This window comes from Neophocaena asiaeorientalis, unplaced genomic scaffold (genome assembly GCF_003031525.2).
Source record: "Neophocaena asiaeorientalis asiaeorientalis breed wild unplaced genomic scaffold, Neophocaena_asiaeorientalis_V1.1 scaffold197, whole genome shotgun sequence".
Lineage (NCBI taxonomy): Eukaryota > Metazoa > Chordata > Mammalia > Artiodactyla > Phocoenidae > Neophocaena > Neophocaena asiaeorientalis.
In genome coordinates, this window is record NW_020174703.1 from 5,460,181 (window position 1) to 5,478,050 (window position 17,870).

Sequence of the window (17,870 nt, forward strand, 5' to 3'; positions counted from 1 at the left end):
AGAGGCCCCCATACCGTAAAAAAAAAAAAAAAAAATTAAAATTAAAAAAAAAGAAAGAAAAATTGATTTGCCACCCACCATGTTATCATGTAACTAATCTTTCAATCTAGCCTGATGCTTAGAAGTAGCTATTGGAGAGAATAGGGTTGTGCAGTAATAAGCACGGCTGCCAGTCACCAACCAGAAATAAATCACGGCAGTAACTATCAAAGAAGCTTGCAATCATTCCTCCAAACATGTTGAATGAATTAATTTACTATATAAAACTATATCCTCAGAATGACCAAACCTGATTATAATTGACTGGCGAGTTAAGCTAAAAACCATTTTCTCACTTCCCTGCACACACACATACACGTACACACACACACACACACACATACACATACACAGTCTCCTGAACTGTTGTTTGTTTTTTTTTAATTAATTTATTTTTGGCTGCGTTGGGTCTTCGTTGCTGCCCGCGGGCTTTCTCTAGTTGCAGCGAGCGGGGGCTACTCTTTGTTGCGGTGCATGGACTTCTCATTGCGGTGGCTTCTCTTGTGGAGCACGGGCTCTAGGCGCACGGGCTAAAGTAGTTGTGGCACAAGTGCTCAGTAGTTGTGGCTCGCGGGCTCTAGAGTGCAGGCTCAGTAGTTGTGGCGCATGAGCCCAGTTGCTCCGCAAAATGTGGGATCTTCCCGGACCAGGGCTCAAACCCATGTCCCTGCATTAGCAGGAGGATTCTTAACCACTGCACCACCAGGGAAGTCCCCTGACTGGTTTTTTTTGTTGTTTTTTTTTTTGCGGTACATGGGCCTCTCACTGTTGTGGCCTCTCCCATTGCGGAGCACAGGTTCCGGACATGCAGGCTCAGTGGCCATGGCTCACGGACCCAGCCGCTCCGTGGCATGTGGGATCTTCCCGGACCAGGGCATGAACCCGTGTCCCCTGCATCGGCAGGCAGACTCTCAACCACTGCGCCACCAGGGAAGCCCCCCTGACTGTTTTTTTAAAACTAGTTTAACCAACTTGATGTCAGGCACATGAGGTCATATTTGATTATTTCAGTTATAATGTTAAACCTGAGTAAACCATCACTAGTTTTCTAATTATAATAATGAGGGAGAAATGGTATTCAAAAAAACCATTTTAACCCATACTTATTTTTATTGTGATGATGGCATTTTTAACAGTTATCCTGCATTAAAATATTGTGTATAGTCTATAGGCACACTTTGGATATTTTGAAAAAGATTTTTCTATGAGATTTTATGTTGAATGTTGTACAAACAAAAGGACATCTTAATGAAATTGATGTCTTATATAGTACCGCTTCCTTTACTTACATAAATATTTCAACTCTGAATAAAATGCAGGTTTTGCTCTTCCTGATTCTGGCCATAACAGCTGCATAAATACCAGGGACTCCAGATGGTTGAATTTATTCACCAAGACCATCTTTTCTTGATCTTAAACATTTTTTTTCTTTTCTCTCACTTAGATAAGAAAGGAGGTTTTTGAAATTCTGGAAATGGGAGTCCTCAGCCTATGCAAGTCAGAATCTTTGAAGCTGGGCCTTTTCTAAGTCTGGGTCCTAATGAAAATTCCTGTGTTCATGGTGGGATTTGCATGGCTCTGGCCCATTGCAAGCAGTTGGTAAATATCAGCTATTGTTTTATTAAATTGATTGTATCACCAGATGGATCACTGGGAATCTTAGGTGGGGATTCTTTTACAAAAATGAATCTGTCCTTTGCCAACTCCCTTGTGTAATAAAGTATCACTGGCTTGTGTGTGATTTTTGTTAAGCAGGCTGAGTTTTTCTTTCACCAGCTGGCTTCTGATGTGACTGTACAAGAGAGGGAAAGAGCATCTGGGCAGCCTCAGGCAAGCCCCTTCCCTCTCTGGGCCTGTTTCATCAACTGTGAAATGTGAATACTATCTTGCAGGATTGCTGAGGATTTCATGAGATGGTATGTGTGGAACAGATTTGAAACTGTGATGCCTAGTCCCAGTGTGAAGGGTGGCAGTGGTACTACTGGTGGAAAGAGCTGCAAGGATATGTGGCACTTTGTAAACAAATAAAAGACAACAGTGTAACTACAACTGTCTTATTCATTTATTTAATTCTTTGTTTTGAAATAATTTCACACTTACAGAAATGTTGCAAAAATAGTATAAAGAGTTTCCATATTCCCTTCCCCTAGCATCCCCCAATGTTAAGGTCTTGTGTAACTATAGTACAGTTATCAAAACTAAGAAATCAACATGGGTACAATACAATTAACTAAACTACAGACTTTATTTGGATTATACCAGTTTTACCACCAATGTCCTTTTTCTATTCCAGGATCCAGTGAAGGATCCCACATTGCATATAAGTTTCCTAAGAAGAATATATATAGTCTGTCACAGTTAATCATTAAAATAGTTCTGGAGGAAACGTCTTTATATTTTATAGATGATTAAACTGAATCTCAGAAAGGACACACACTACTTTAAGTAGCAGAAGCAGAAGTCAAACCCAGATCTCCCGTATTCACTTCAGGACACCATGGTTATCTATTTGGGGAGTCGGGCATATATAACAAATGAGATAATAAAGCAAACAGATGCCACTACTGGTATATGAAGTTCCACATTCAAATATTGTGAAATGTTAAAGGAGTCCAGCAGCGTAGCACATCACGCTCCGGCAAATCACATGCTTCCACACACCAGCGACTTGCTATTTGTGCACCTCTGTGAGCTAGAAGCCACACACAGGGATTCAAAGGATAGGGGAACACGTTCCATCCTGCAGGACTCTGGCTCAAGCTCAACAAGTTAAAGGAAAAAGAAAGAAAGCCACCACAGCATGAGAATTCATTCAAGCTATAGCTAAACTTAGCCCTTTGGGGGCTGACCCTCCCCCAAGTAAGAGAGAATTCTGCCTTCCAACTGAAACATCGGCTCATCCTGCCTGATGACCTTCAAACTGTGACATCGGCTCTCCCTGGTTCTATGGCAGCTTTTGGCCTTCAAACTCAAACTGGAGGGACATCAGCTCTGCAGATTTTGGACTTGCCAGCCTCCTCCGTAATCACGTGAGCCAATTCTTTATGATAGGTCTATATATGCATTTAGATCTATTGATTCTGTTTCTCCGGAAAACCGTAATATACTCCTGTGAAGCACCTTTTAGTTTGGGATTTTGGTTAGGTTGGTTTTGTTGTTTTATAAAAAGCCTAAGAAATACTGTTCTTGATTTGTTACTGTAATGACCCTTCTGATAGGTGTTACATATGTACTATAATCACACCCAAAGTTGGAACAAGTACCTAGATTGCAAACATACCTGATATTTTGTAGGCCAACTCCGCACACATAATCTAATCTCACAGGCTGTTACTGCCTTTTAAACTCAAGTTCTTGACCATGCTTATTTAATAAAACAAATAGTAGATATGAACTCCGAGCGTTCACTGCCGTCTTCTCACACAGATCTGTCTGACACCAACAGCCATACTCGTCACCACCTCCAAGCCAGATTCAAATGGCTTGCTGAAAAGTCCCCATGGGTGTTCTGCTTTTTTTCCAGTTTTGCAAGGGAAAGCTTTGACTCTGAATTGGAAACCTCCCAGTGTAAGTAATTGCATTTGTTTTGTATTCTTTTAAACTAGGTAGATTTGCCAAAGTCATTGTCTTCTTTAATACAAAAATAGTCCAACATATGGCTTCTCTGCCGAATGTTAATAGAAAAAGGAAAATTAGAAACTCACATGCCACCTAATTTTTTTAAAATCCTAATTCTACATCTTAAATGCATCTTGAAGAGGAAGTAATTATTAATAGTGTAATGAAAATGATGTTAGTGGATTTCCAATAAGTGGAAAAAAAACCCCCAATAATACCATATTGCAATATTGAACATTTAAGTGATTATCTATTTTGCTCTTCCTTTCTCTTGCATCATTTGGGCTACTTCAAAGCGCGTGCTTGAGGAAAGGTTAGGAGGAGATGTTTTTCATCCACGCTTTCTGCCAGAGCCTTTCTTATGGATGAAAAAATTGGAAACTACTGAGATTAGTCATCTGTGTTCTGCAATCCCTGTTTGCTTCTCCCTTCCTCATTATCACAAAGAGCAAAGTTAGCTGTAATCTGAGAGCATTTTCCCAACTTAGTTTATATTCACGTTAAGGGACAGCCACATTTGGGAAAAGCTGACAGCAGTCACTTCTATTATTTGTATTAATCTTGAAGGATTTGGGCAAGTTCTTAAGGATAAATCCATTTTCCCCCTTTCAGGAAGGGTTGCCCTGAATTAGCCACCACGTCCCAGAAATAGCCCGTTGTAACTGCTTCCCAGTGTTGCCAGATGTTGGTTTATACAGACCTGCTGGAGACTCTTCCTCCTAGGCATTGCAGTTAGCACAACAAGTTTTTTGAGCCTACGTAAAACATACCCAACAATGGCTGATTGAAGGGAGCTGTGGAAATCGGGTCTGGTTAAGAAATAATTCCAGAAAGCAGAAAGACTTTGCGAGTGCAAAGGAAGATTCATGTAATTCTCAATATTACCATTATGTGGTATTACTCTGAGCAGTAATGTTATAAATGTCTCAAAAGTATATCTGGGTCACCCGCAGAACCACAATGAAGAGGAAATCCCAGGACTGCCCGTCCAGATTGCCAGACAACAGTGCCGTGAAGCAGCAGCAGTTGCCCGCCTACCGGCTACAGCTCTCAGCCAACAAAATCCTCTTCGGCTTTTTTGCCACAGGCGTGTTCTGCCTTGGAGTGGGTGTCATCCTTCTGTTGTCTGCAAAGACCATCAAGGAAGTAGAGGTGTGTCCCATCTCACTTTTTGGATGCAATTTCTAAGAATTTTCAGCTTTGGGACTATAAAGAGTGGTCAGTTTGAGAACCCAGCCCCCCAACAGGGAAGCAGATGAGACTGGAGCATCCCTTTGTCAGCTGGCAGGTGCAGATGGTGAAAGAGCCTCTATGTGGTGGCTTTGTTCATCCCTTCTCCCTCTTGAGGACAACTGCTCTCACACTGGTCAGTTCAGCCACCTTTGTTTACAGGGGCCTGGCAAAGTCAGGAGCTTTTTATGCTGGCAGAGTACCGGGCAAGTGACTGGTAGAGGCGGGAGGAGAGGCAAGACCAAATGACTGCCAGGGACCCGTGAATCATATCGATAAAAAGAGCGAAGAGCCAAAGATACAGGTCTTAATTTTGCCCCACTTTCAAGCATTGTGTCTTTCCCTTTGCAAATAAATTCCATCAGAGATCATCGCTTTAATCCAGGAAAGGCAAGAACACAAATCTTTCTGGCCTCTGAAGGATACTTAGCAAAATAAACCAAGTTCTACTCAGAGTGAGAAAAGTGGAAGTTGAGCAGTGAACCCCTCAGTTACAAGCCTTTTGCCGATTTGACAACAAGCTGTTGGAGGATGAGAAGCCCAGTGGCTGGTCTGGGGAGGGGGAGCTCAGATCTGGTCTGAGGCCATGCCCGCATTTGGTCTAATAAATTAAGTACATGTTTCATGCAAATCAGCTCAGCAGGTTATGCGACATCCCAGACCGTATGACCTCCACTCTGAAGGCAGCCATGGAAAGCTCATGTATTCTCTCTCCCCGCATAGGCGAGTGGCAAAATTACCATGAAGGCCAAGTCTGTCAACCCTGATTTAACGTTCATGAGTGTCTGAAGGTGCTCAGAGTCCTTCTGGGTGTGTAAATGAGTAAGGTTTATAAGAGTTGAACTCCATCCTCAATGACCTAACGATAGAGTAAGTAAGGTAGTGTGTGCTAAGAACAGAGAGCTCAGCCACGGCTGGCTTGTTTGCCATATCCACAACCCCTTCCTTGCATGTCACCAGTGCATAATAGGCACACACTTACTCAAAGAATGGATTATGGCAAATAGCGAGGACTTCAAAGAAGAAGATTGCATTTTAGGTCCCACTCCTCCTACCAACACACACTGCTCTCTTGCCTTTCCACTGAAATTTTCTGTACCCCACCCCCCAGCTCCTGGCAGGTGCCCCTAAGTCCTCTTGAGTCCTCCAGGGTGGTAATGTAAACCACCAGGCCCCACCAAGTGAAAAAGGCAAAATGGCAGGAGGGAAGTAAACTTGCCTTGTTGAAGGCGATAGCAAAGTAATTGGCTTACAAGGTTGATATTCATTTCCATAAAGTTCATCCTGTTTACTGTTCTATTTTCTCCTTCACCAACCCCTTTCTTTCTGGTTCTTCTCCTCCCCTTCCCATGTCTTTCCAGCTTCCTCCCTTCTGGGCACCCATCCCCACCCTCTTTGAAGTGCAGCCTCCATTAAGAGACAGCAATTGCTGAATGATGTCACCTTAGCGATGTGAGGAGAACCTCACTCCATGGTTGGCCAAGGCCACTCTGCAAACAGCTTTCAACAGAATGATTTTATCGTGATGTTAAGGGGATTTTCCAATTGACTTTTCTTTTAAGCCACTTCAGAGAGGACCGTTTCTAACACTTTGCTTTTATACAGGAAAATCAGAAACCACCCATAGAGACCGATCCTCTTTCGCAATGGAAGTGTTTTGTTGTAATGGGTGGTAAGGTGAATGTACTTAGATGCTTATATTTACTTAAATCATTCTTTAAGTGTGCAGCAAGACTTGAACTGTTATTTTAAAAAATACTGATGCCTTTTCTGTTAGTGACACTGCATTCTGATTTTTTAAAAGCATTGAAGAACAGGGCTGTACCTAATTGAGACCTATCAATAGCACACTGAACTGTGACTGAGGAAACGGGTGCTAGTTCAGCCAGTCTCTGATCCTGAGTATCAGGATGTATAAGGTGTATCCCAGGCCAGTGTGGTCAACACACACCTAGTAGAAGAGCTCGAAGCTGGCTTTCCTCTTCTCACTTAGCCCTGGGGCACAACGAGAATGTGCCCTTTTTGCAGTTTACTTTAAGCAAGAATGAGAATTCCTGCCTTTCCAAAATTCTGTGAGGACCAGACTATGATCTTTGCTGTCATTTTATTTGAGCAGCAAAAGTAGACAGTAGATCAAAGGCATGTTTCCCTCATAAAATGTTTAGAGCTAGAAAGCACCTTGGATATCATCTACTCAAAAATTACTTGATCATGAAAGACATTTTTTTTCTAATTCGGCATTGATAGAACTCTCTCAAGAATCCATGGATTAGTGTGTATACTACTAAAATGACCTCACAAATCAATTAATTGCTAGCCAAAATGATGCTAATGAACAAAATTTGGGCCCTGGAACTCAGGATCAGAGACTGGCTGAACTAGCACCCGTTTCCTCAGTCACAGTTCAGTGTGCTATTGATAGGTCTCAATTAGGTACAGCCCTGTTCTTCAATGCTTTTAAAAAATCAGAATGCAGTGTCACTAACAGAAAAGGCATCAGTATTTTTTAAAAAAACAGTTCAAGTCATGCTGCATACTTAAAGAATGATTTAAATAAATATAAGCATCTAAGTACAATTAAGTAGCCTTTTGGCTAATCTTTAATTTAGTATCCACACTTTACCTCTTTGACTTCCAAACACCCAGTGGCTTTGCAAGCATTGAAGATTCCTTCTTTCTTTCTTGTTGCTCTTCTCTCCCAAAGAATCTAAAATCCCACTGGCAATTTACTGAAGATAAAGCCAGTCCCTTGCTTCCCTGTTCCTTTCCCATTCCCAGACTTTTCAAATGACTCCTCAACACAGTGAGGAAAAAGCAGCAGCGACCAGCAGGACCTCACAACCACCGCTGGGAGCCTGAGATGAGTGTTTCCTGGAGCAGAAGGGAAATGCACAGCCTCGTGGCCTCTCTCTGAGCCCCCCTTCCCCACTCTCCTTCCAGCTCCGTCTTCACATAACTGAGTTCTTGAGCCAGAGCTCACAGGATTTGCCCATTCGGGACCCACTACCTTTTTTAAAGAGTCCACTTATACCATTTTGCACAGAACTTAACTTTAAAAAACAATATAACAACATTTTAAAAACAATTGCTTCACATACATCGATAACTCTACATTTTGGAAACATTTCTTTTTTCTATGTTTGGTCATTTTTAAAAACTTCCTCTAGATACCATGTAGAATAATTCACTAGTATAAATATTTTCCATACAATAAAATGGAAAAACAGTGAAGTGACTTTCCCATAACGCTGATTAGACTCAGGCTGCAGGCCCAGTTCTCATGAGTCACTGACTAATATTTTCCTAGTGGTAACTTTTTATGATGGAGGCATAAGGCTTCATCACAGCAGGTTACATAAATATGTAGTAGAAACCCTGAACTCCAAGTAAGTGGCAAAATGCAGCTGGGTCCCAAAATGAAAGGCTGTAAGGAGACCCACTCGTCCCACACATCCGCAGAGCTGACCTTGGTTCATGTCCCAGATAGCACGCCCTTGACCTAGAAAGCTTGGAGACTTTGATGGACTCAGGACTTTAATTTTAAGATATGTACTCACATCCCTTTTTTATTAATAATTATTATTTTCCCTGCCTGACAGATTAATTACACAGAAAAATGTGCAAATTGTGCAAAACTGCGGGAAAATGCCGCTAATTTTGACAAAGAATGCAACTGCTCTATTCCCTTTGTCCTTCCAGAGACAATGAAGGTAAGTGAGATTCAAGAGCCTTCAATTGGCTATACGCTGCTCTCCTCCTATTTAACATGTGGCAGTAAATTCATGATCTCCACCAAATGCTTTCCAAAACTGAAAATACAAGAAATAACGCAGGGTGGGAATGGGGGGCGGGGATCTTATAAAGTATTGAGTTCGACTCTCCACCCCCACCCCCTTTTTTTTCTTTGGAATTTCATTCTTCTCCTTATGTCTAAATTTCTGGATTCTTTACCCACCCAGCTTTGTAACAATTCTTAACATCAATCAAACAGGTTCTATGCCAAATGTCAACACAGGAGGGGACCATAGAAATTACTGAATCTAACCACTCATTTTACAGTGAGATTAATGGGTTGAGAGGTTAAGTGACTTGGCCAAGGTCACACAGTGAGTTAGTGTCAAAGGTCACATACCTGGGACACTCCTTGTGTCCTCCCCTCCTAGTCATTCTACACATGCAGTTGCCTAATCCCTAAGGCGACTCAGCCTGGCTGTCAGGCACTGTGAGAAATGCCAAAGAAATATTAAGAGACATCCCTGCTTTGGGGCTGATTAAAGTCTCGTGTTAGTCCAGGTCCTCTGAGAAGCAGATGCCAAGACAGGATTAGACATGCCAGAGATTTACTGGGGGAACCGCCTGCGAGGGAAAATATGGAGGAAGCTGGAGGAGGCTGGGAGAGCTGTCAGACCACAGCACAGCTCTGACCCCTGGGAAGGAGAGGGAAGCAGAGTAGGAAGGAAGGAGGGACAGAGGGAGAGGAGGGTAGAGAGATGGGGAGGAGGGAAGAAAGGTCTTAGACTGCAGAGTATTCTTAAGAAAGTTTCAGCAACCCCAACAGAGAGTCCTTACCTCAGTATCCCTGTTGCTCAGCCATTGTCTGGGAGCAGCAATGGGAAGCATGGCCTTGGTGCAAACATAGGATGACCTCAGAGCACAGCAGCCACGTCCACCCCTCGATTACGCTCCCTGCAGTAGGAGATCAAGAGGCACCTTTTCAGGGCCACCTCAGTCTTACTAGGTAGCAAAGACTTGATCAAATGAAAATGTATTTCGAGACTTCCCTGGTGGCGCAGTGGTTAAGAATCCGCCTGCCAATGCAGGGGACACAGGTTCAATCCCTGGTCGGGGAAGATCCCACATGCCACAGAGCAACTAAGCCCATGCGCCACAGCTACTGAGCCTGTGCTGTAGAGCCCGCGAGCCACAACTACTGAAGCCCTGGAGCCTAGATCCCGTGCTCCACAACAAGAGAAGCCACCGCAATGAGACACCCACGCACCGCAACAAAGAGTAGCCCCCGCTCGCCACAACTAGAGAAAGCCCACGCAAGCAACAAAGTCACAATGCAGCCAAATAAATAAATAAATAAATTTATAAAAAAAGAAAATGTATTTCCTGAAACTTTTCAAAGGTCCTGTCCTGTCCTCTGGACTCCGCACCTCTCCCACAGCACCTCCTCCCTAACCTGATCCGTCTCCCCTGCTTCCCCTGCATAGATGACTCTGCATGGGATGTTTCACGTGCAGGCAGGCCTTCTCTTGAGCTTGTCACTGAACATCCCATCCTCAAGGCCCTGCTTCCTCCCCATACCAGACTCATCGTCATCTCCTGAAAAACCCTCCTTACTTCCCTTTCTGGGAAAGATCCCATCACCGAGACTCAAAATTTTCCTCCATGACTTGACCCCGCCCACTCCTTTCTCATCCAGACCTCTGATGTTTGGTTACTGTTCCTCAATCCCTGTCTCGCCCAACCACTTTCTCACTCCATTTTCTTGGCATCACCCCAGTTCAGTCCCTCCTGATCTAGCATCACAGCAACCTTAACTGCACATCTAGCCTTTGGCTTCTCCTACTTTTAGCCAATTGTTATTTGCCAAATCAGTAGACCACACCCTGTCCCCCAAAATGTGCCCTCTTTCAGATTACTTTTCAACACCTGAGGCCCAGCCACATTTTCATCTTTATCTTTGCAGGAGACCTTGTACTCCTGCCAAACTGACTAACTTGCTTTTCCATGATGCAACTCTTTATGTTCCTGCTGTTCTTTGCCTAGAAAGTCTCCCCTCTCACTCCCACCTGTAAGATCTCACTTGTTTTAAGCCACTAATATCCAAACACTTCCTTGAGCCTCCTTTTCACTCATGTCTCCAGCAAGAATTTGCCCACATTTGTATCCTGAGAGCGCTGTTTCAACTCTTCTTATGGACTTACAATCGCCCATATAATATCCTGTAGACTCATTTCCTCTATTCACAGGAAGCTCCCTGAGGAAAGGGACCATGCTTTACATGCCACACCACACAACTACACGTCCAGACGTATCTGCACTACATACTCAACCTTCCCACCTGTTACCACAGGTGAACCACCCACGCTCCCATCTGAAGGCTCACCTTTCCACTTGTGTGATAGATGCTAGCCTTTCTTGCCTTTATAAGGGCTTAACTCAGCAGTTGTCACCTTTCTGTATCATCAGATTTTCTCTCTACTGGATCATTCCCATCAGCACACAAACATATTATTTGACCTATCTTTTAAAAAACAAAAACAAAGCACTCTTCTGTTCTCCCAAATTTCCCTGCCTGCTATCTGCCTATTTCTTTCCTCGCATTAGCAGGGAAACTCCTCAGAGGAGTCATCTCTCTTGGGTATTTCCAATTCCTCTCTTCTCATTCTCAAAGACCCACCATGGCCCTAACACTCAGTGAAATTGCGAGGTTACCAATGACTTCCTTGTGGATAAATCCAGTGCTCTGTCCTCAGTGCCTTGTCACACACTGGACACAGGCAATCACTCCCTCCTCCTTGACATGCTTTCTTCTCTTGGCTTCCAGGAGACCTTACTCTCTTGGTTTTCCTCCTTGCCCTCTGGCTGCCCTTCTTTTTTTTTTTTTTTAATTAATTAATTTATTTTTGGCTGCGTTGGGTCTTCGTTGCTGCTCACGGGCTTTCTCTAGCTGTGGCGACAGGGGGCTTCTCGTTGCAGAGCATGGGCTCTAGGCGTGTGGGCTTCAGTAGTTGTGGCATGTGGGCTCAGTATTTGTGGCTCATGGGCTCTAGAGCACCGGCTCAGTAGTTGTGGAGCACGGGCTTAGTTGCTCCGTGGCATGTGGAATTTTCCCGGACCAGGGCTCAAACCCGTGTGCCCTGCACTGGCAGGCAGATTCTTAAGCCCTGCGCCACTTGGGAAGTCCCCTGACTGCCCTTCTTTGGTTCCTTTGCTGTTCCTCCTATTCTCTAAACTATTTTCCTTTTTTTTTTTTCTTTTTTTTTGCGGTACACTGGCCTCTCACTGTCGCGGCCTCTCCCGATGTGGAGCACAGGCTCCGGACGCACAGGCTCAGCGGCCATGGCTCACAGGCCCAGCCGCTCCGCGGCATGTGGGATCTTCCCGGACCGGGGCAAGAACCCGCGTCCCCCACATCTGCAGGCAGACTCCCAACCACTGCGCCACCAGGGAAGCCCTCTCCAAACTCTTTATGTGGAGGTCTGCAGGGCTTTAGTCACGGCCTTCAGTCTTCATCTTCTCTCCGTATGCACTCACCTCCTTGGAAACATCATCTACCTCCTAGGTTTAAATGCTATCGATTACCAATTCTCTGTTTTCTATCTCAGCTTAATGTTTCTAAAACCGAACTAATATCCACTTCTTCCCCTTACTTACTCTACGCCCATCCCCAGAAAAACCCTATTCCACCCGCAGACGATCTCAGTTGAAAAGAACTCTGTCCTTCTGGTGCTCAGCCTAAAAGCCCAGGGGTCATTCTTGACTCCTTTCGTTCTTTCACACCTTGCATCCAATCCATCCTATTGGTTCTACATTCAAAATATATCCAGAGTCTGCTCACCTCTGCCCACCTCTGCTGCTACTACCCAGCTCCACGCCATCCTCACCTCTCACCTGGATTTCTACAGTAGCCTCCTATCAGGTCTCCCTGTTGCATCCATGTCTCAATAGAGCAGCCAGAGTGAACGTTTTAAAGTATAAGTCATATCATGTTATTCCTTTGCTCAAAAATCCCTGCAATGGCTTCTCTTTCTACTCAGTGAAAAAGCCTAAGTCCTTACAAGGCCTATGTGATCTGGATTCTTACTTCCTCCTAACTTCCTCTCTCCATTCTCTTCCCCACCCCCTCTCTGACCACACCGGCCCCCTCATTCCTCAGACAAGTCAGGCATTCGCTTCTTCTCTGTACCTGACATCCACTCGGCTAACTCCCCTGCTGCCTTCAGGTCTGGTTTGGCTCAGCCATCACCTACTCAGGCCTACACTAGCCATCCTATTTCATACTTCATCCTGTCTGCTCACCTCACACCTGCACTCCTGATTCTTATTACCTTACTGTAATTTCCATTTTTTCCATAGTACTTATCACCTTCCAACTTACTATATAAATTAACAGTTTATTATATGTATTGTTTATTGTCTGTCTCTCACCATTGTATCCCAAGCACCTATAACTATGCCTGACACCCTGTAGTTGCCCAATTAATGTTTATTGAATGAACATAAGAATCTTTGCTTCCTTCACAGGGGCATAGCACAGTATATTTTACGTGGTAGATGCTTAGACAATGTTTGCTGAAATTTTAAATGAATGGAAAAAAAGATAAAGTGATAAATTATATTTCTTTATGCTCTAGGAAGCTTTGGTTTTATGTGTCCCTTTCCTATTTCCCCCTTGATCCCAGATGAAAGCATGTTGGCATCAGTAATATTCTGAATACATCTGTATCTCTAATCATTTTTGTGAGTAAGTCTGATGTAAATTATGAGAAAATTACTGAGTAGTACTTGAGTTGTAAGTGATATCTATATAAAGTCCCATGAGGGAAGTTTTATATCTGTGCTCTTTTGTTAAAGGTCAAAATTCTAGTTCTCTACAATTGTGTACTTTCTTGCCTTCCTCAACTCACCATGCTGCCCCCCGAAAGTAAAAGTTAGTGTTCCTTTTTTCTTTTCTTTAAACATTAGATATTTATTTTCTTACAATTCTAGAAATCAGAAGTCTGAAATCAAGGTGTCAGCAGGATTGGTTCCTTCTTGGGAGGCACAGGGTGCTTAAAATTTTGAAGAAAAAAAATCCAAAAGATAAAACCTTAAAGGGCTTCAAGTTCCCATCTGTCTGTGTCCTTTGAAATCCTAAAGGCAAATAAGTGTTACCAGCTGCTAACCACTCCTTTGAGGCAAAGGCTTTCTCATAAAAATCTAACCAAACTACTCAGGGCAAGCACAGAGCCTTCTGCCCACAAGTTCACACACATTACACACGCTAGATGACAGATCCACGCAAGGCTCTCTGCCTTAAACTAGGAATCCTGCACCAAGTACCACGGAAGAAAAGAAACACTATAAAGTGCATTGTGCCTCTAGGACTAATCAAAAGATGATGATCTTGGAGGCCTTGTAAAATCTTGGACAAAGAATTATTGAAAACAGTTTATTAAAACACTTCTGTCCCCAGCATGTGAGTGTTCTCTATTTATTTTGTCATGTTTATATGAGTATATACCTTTGGGTAAGTAGAATGCTCTTTTTAGCTTCCAAGAAAATGTATGGTAAGTTCCATTCCATGGATTTCATATTTTCTGTAGTTATGGGTCATCAGTAGAGGTTCCCTCCTTTGGTGAGGAAATATAATCTGTCATTCCTGCTATGCCTGGCTTGTTCACCTTCACATCCGTGCTCTCTGTTTACGATGTTGCAGCCCGCCTCTTAGGGCCCAGCTTCTCCCTTTCTCAGTGTTCCAGAGGCTTTTCTCTTACCAGGGACTAAGCTCTTCAGCCTTTGTTGTTTTCTGTAACTGGTCACACTTACCATGACCTTTATTTTCAGCCTAACCTGGGTACCAGCTCCCATCTTCCATACTCATCCTCTTAAAGGTCCTTAGGGCGAGGCCAAATTTGCATAGCATAAAAGAATCAGTTGACTCAGGGAACTGTAAAGTAATACTTTTGTATTTCTAGCACTGAACATAGCACCTGACATATAGGAGGCACTTAATAAAATTTAGGCCTTCATATTTTTAGATGCGTACCTTCATTATTTTGGAGGTAGGTAGAATATTAATTATAAATAGCTACCTTGGACATTTACATTTGCATCATATGTGCTGTTAGTAAAATCTGTATCAAGCCCACTTGGGGAAGTTCTAGGGGGCTTCCCTGGTGGCGCAGTGGTTAAGAATCCACCTGCCAATGCAGGGGACACGGGTTTGAGCCATGGTCTGGGAAGATCCCACAAGCCACGGAGCAACTAAGCCCGTGTGCCACAACTACTGAGCCTGTGCTCTAGAGCCCGTGAACCACAACTACTGAGCCCACATGCCACAACTACTGAAGCCCACACTCCTAGAGCCCGTGCTCCGCAACAAGAGAAGCCACCGCAATGAGAAGGCTGCGCACCACAACGAAGAGTAGCCCCCGCTCACCGCAACTAGAGAAAAGCCCTCACGCAATAATGAAGACCCAATGCAGACAAAAATAAATAAATACAAATTAAAAAAAAAAAAAAAAGAAGTTCTAGGGCCTTGGTATTTCACCATGAATGTAGAAGCACAATGGTAGCCTGTGATTGGGCAGCCTCATTCGGCAAAATCCATGAAAACGCCCATCTCTCATGGCCACAAGGCTACTTATTGCTAAGGTGAAAACCACCTTTCTTCTAGATCAGTGAACTATTCCATCTTTTTGTCCATAACAAATGGTTCACCATTTCTTAACCAAGTATAATATGCCACAGTACTGTGCTAGATCCTAGTGGTAAAAAGACAGCACCGGAGCTGGACACCAAGGAGCTGGGCTTATGTCTTTCACATGGGCAATTGTGAACATGCGCCTAAACACGCTCAGTGGCTCCAATTTTAAATTGTGTTTCATGGATTTGCTTTGAGACCATGTGAATTTGATGCTTACCACAACCTCTAGGCAAAGCATCTTTCCTAGTATTGCTGGGAAATATTTGTGAAATCAACTCTTATATATTGAGAATACAAAGGCTAGTTATAAAATGTTTTCAAGGCAGGAATGTGGTAGCCCTTACAAAGACATTAAAAATAAGTTATGTAGTCATTTTAATAATTTTGTATGGACCGGGATTTTCCAATACTGATTTTTAAAAATAATTTCTTGGGTTTCTATCTGATATAAAGAAACTTTCAGTTCACATCAATATTTTTTGGTACTACTTCTTATATTTTAAAACTCCTGTCCGTGTTTATTAATATTTCAGTTTATTTTTCTCTTTTCTTACATCTTGCTGTTCTCCTCTACAGGGTAATGTTTATATGTACTACAAATTGTATGGCTTCTATCAGAACCTCTATCGATATATTCTATCCAGAAGTAATAGCCAACTGGTGGGTACAGATGTAAAGGTAAGGCTTTATTTAACTTGGTATAATACTCTTTTTTTTTTTTTTTTTAAGCCAGATGGATCTTTCAGTCTAAAAGACAGTATGGAAAATAAACTCAAAAGCTAAGTTTTTACAAGACAGAAATGCTCATTTCATTCTTGCATGAACAGAAGGGACTGAGTATTCAGGATAACTGCTACTTTCCCTCTTCAGAGCAGGAATGTGAATCTTGTCCAATTAGATGTTTAGCCTTTCATGCACCAACCATTTTTTTATTTGACAGCATTTTATATTAAAACCAGATACATATTGGACTGCCCAGGTCTTGGTAATAATGAATATGTCAGAAGGGCAAATCTTCAAGTACCTTTCAACCACAATTCAGGATTTATGTTTCTCTTAATAAAGTTGATGGCATACTGGAGCTTCTTCAAACAGTAGAGTTTTTTGCTTCTTTGAATGACTGACACATCGATTAGATTTCAATATTATTTTCTCATACTTAATTTCCGTAGTTATCTTTAAAGTTGCCTATTTTAGTTGATGGATGTACCAACCATTTTGATAGTAACCTTGAGTGATTGGCTTCAGCCTAGCTCACTCTATATCCACCATTGTCCTTTTTATAACTGGGGGCTTCAATCAGCCTAGTTTAAGGAAACTGGGCTCTACTTGATTGAATAAAAGCCTTTGGTTTAATGAATATTCTTTCAGACCTAAGATTACAAAATTTAACTCTTGGTAAATGATATTCAGCATGCTGGCAAGAAAAGATAGAAGGAAACCTTTTCTATACTGGCATTATATAAAAGGGATAACCAAATGGTTTGTAGCAGCCACTCTTTTTAAAATGTATTCTTGTAGTTAGGTGGGTGGATTTCCCTGTGATAAGTCATCCAACTGTAGAATCACAATTTATATACTTTTTAGAATATGTTACACTCCAATAAGAAAAAGCTTTTAAAAATATATTCCATTGTGGGCTTAGCGTGGTATTTAGCACAGCAAGCAAAGTAAAGTTTCTTCCTGCAGACATATTTGGTATGCTATGTACTGTTAATGAGGAAAGAAACTACACACACGTGCACGTACACACATACATATCTCCAAAACACAAAAATCGTCTAGTCTAGGTCAGCCAGCAGCCTGGGAACAGCAGGTAGCAGCCCATAATCTCGATCTGTGCCAGTGGATCAGCATGGGTTGATTTACACTGCCAGTATTTTCACTTCCAGCATTTTAAGAGATTTTACCAAAAACACTTCTTCCTGTATCATTTCTCATCCAGGATGTTAGAAACTGTGCTCCATTCAAAACCTCCCACAATGGGATCCCCATCGCTCCTTGTGGTGCTATTGCCAATAGCATGTTCAATGGTAGGTGTCTTTTCCTATCTCCATCATCTTCCGTTTCATGAGTGTGTAACAATCTAAATATCCAGAAGATTACTCCTGTAGCTGAGTGGCAGTTTATTTTTTTTTAACATCTTTATTGGAGTATAATTGCTTTATAGTGTTGTGTTAGTTTCTCCTGTAAAACAAAGTGAATCAGCTATATGCATACATATATCCCCATATCCCCTCTGTCTTGCATCTCCCTCCCACCCTCCGTATCCCACCCCTCTACGTGGTCGCAAAGCACCCAGCTGAACTCCCTGCGACAGGCAGCTGCTTCCCATTAGCTATCTATTTTACATTTGGTAGTGTCCTGGCCATTGTACATAGTGCTGCAGTGAGCATTGTGGTACATGACTCTTTGAATTATGGTTTTCTCAGGGTATATGCCCAGTAGTGGGATTGCTGGGTCACATGGTACTTCTATTTTTAGTTTTTTAAGGAGTCTCCATACTGTTCTCCATAGTGGCTGTACTGATTTACATTCCCACCAACAGTGCAAGAGGGTCCCT

At 42.6% G+C, this 17,870-nt stretch overlaps 2 protein-coding genes across 4 annotated transcripts in view; both read left to right on the forward strand.

The window, feature by feature from the left end:
• Positions 1-2,088, forward strand: part of CMSS1 (cms1 ribosomal small subunit homolog) — a 384,701-nt gene extending 382,613 nt beyond the window's left edge. For both annotated transcript variants that reach the window (XM_024759251.1, XM_024759252.1), the window contains exon 10: positions 1,484-2,088. In XM_024759251.1, coding sequence (XP_024615019.1) covers positions 1,484-1,567 — 84 coding nt within the window. In that variant the 3' untranslated portion in view covers positions 1,568-2,088. The remainder of the gene's footprint in view (positions 1-1,483) is intronic.
• Positions 2,089-2,906: 818 nt separating this feature from the next.
• LOC112409283 (cell cycle control protein 50C-like) overlaps positions 2,907-17,870 on the forward strand; it is a 25,912-nt gene continuing 10,948 nt past the window's right edge. The window contains exons 1-6 of one of the 2 annotated variants that reach the window (XM_024759288.1): positions 2,907-3,068; positions 3,563-3,606; positions 4,611-4,809; positions 8,487-8,597; positions 15,884-15,985; positions 17,253-17,340. In XM_024759288.1, the coding sequence (XP_024615056.1) occupies positions 4,618-4,809; positions 8,487-8,597; positions 15,884-15,985; positions 17,253-17,340 (493 nt within the window). In that variant the 5' untranslated portion in view covers positions 2,907-3,068; positions 3,563-3,606; positions 4,611-4,617. Of the gene's footprint in view, positions 3,069-3,562; positions 3,607-4,578; positions 4,810-8,486; positions 8,598-15,883; positions 15,986-17,252; positions 17,341-17,870 lie in introns of those variants that run through there. The other variant, XM_024759287.1, reaches the window with a different exon arrangement.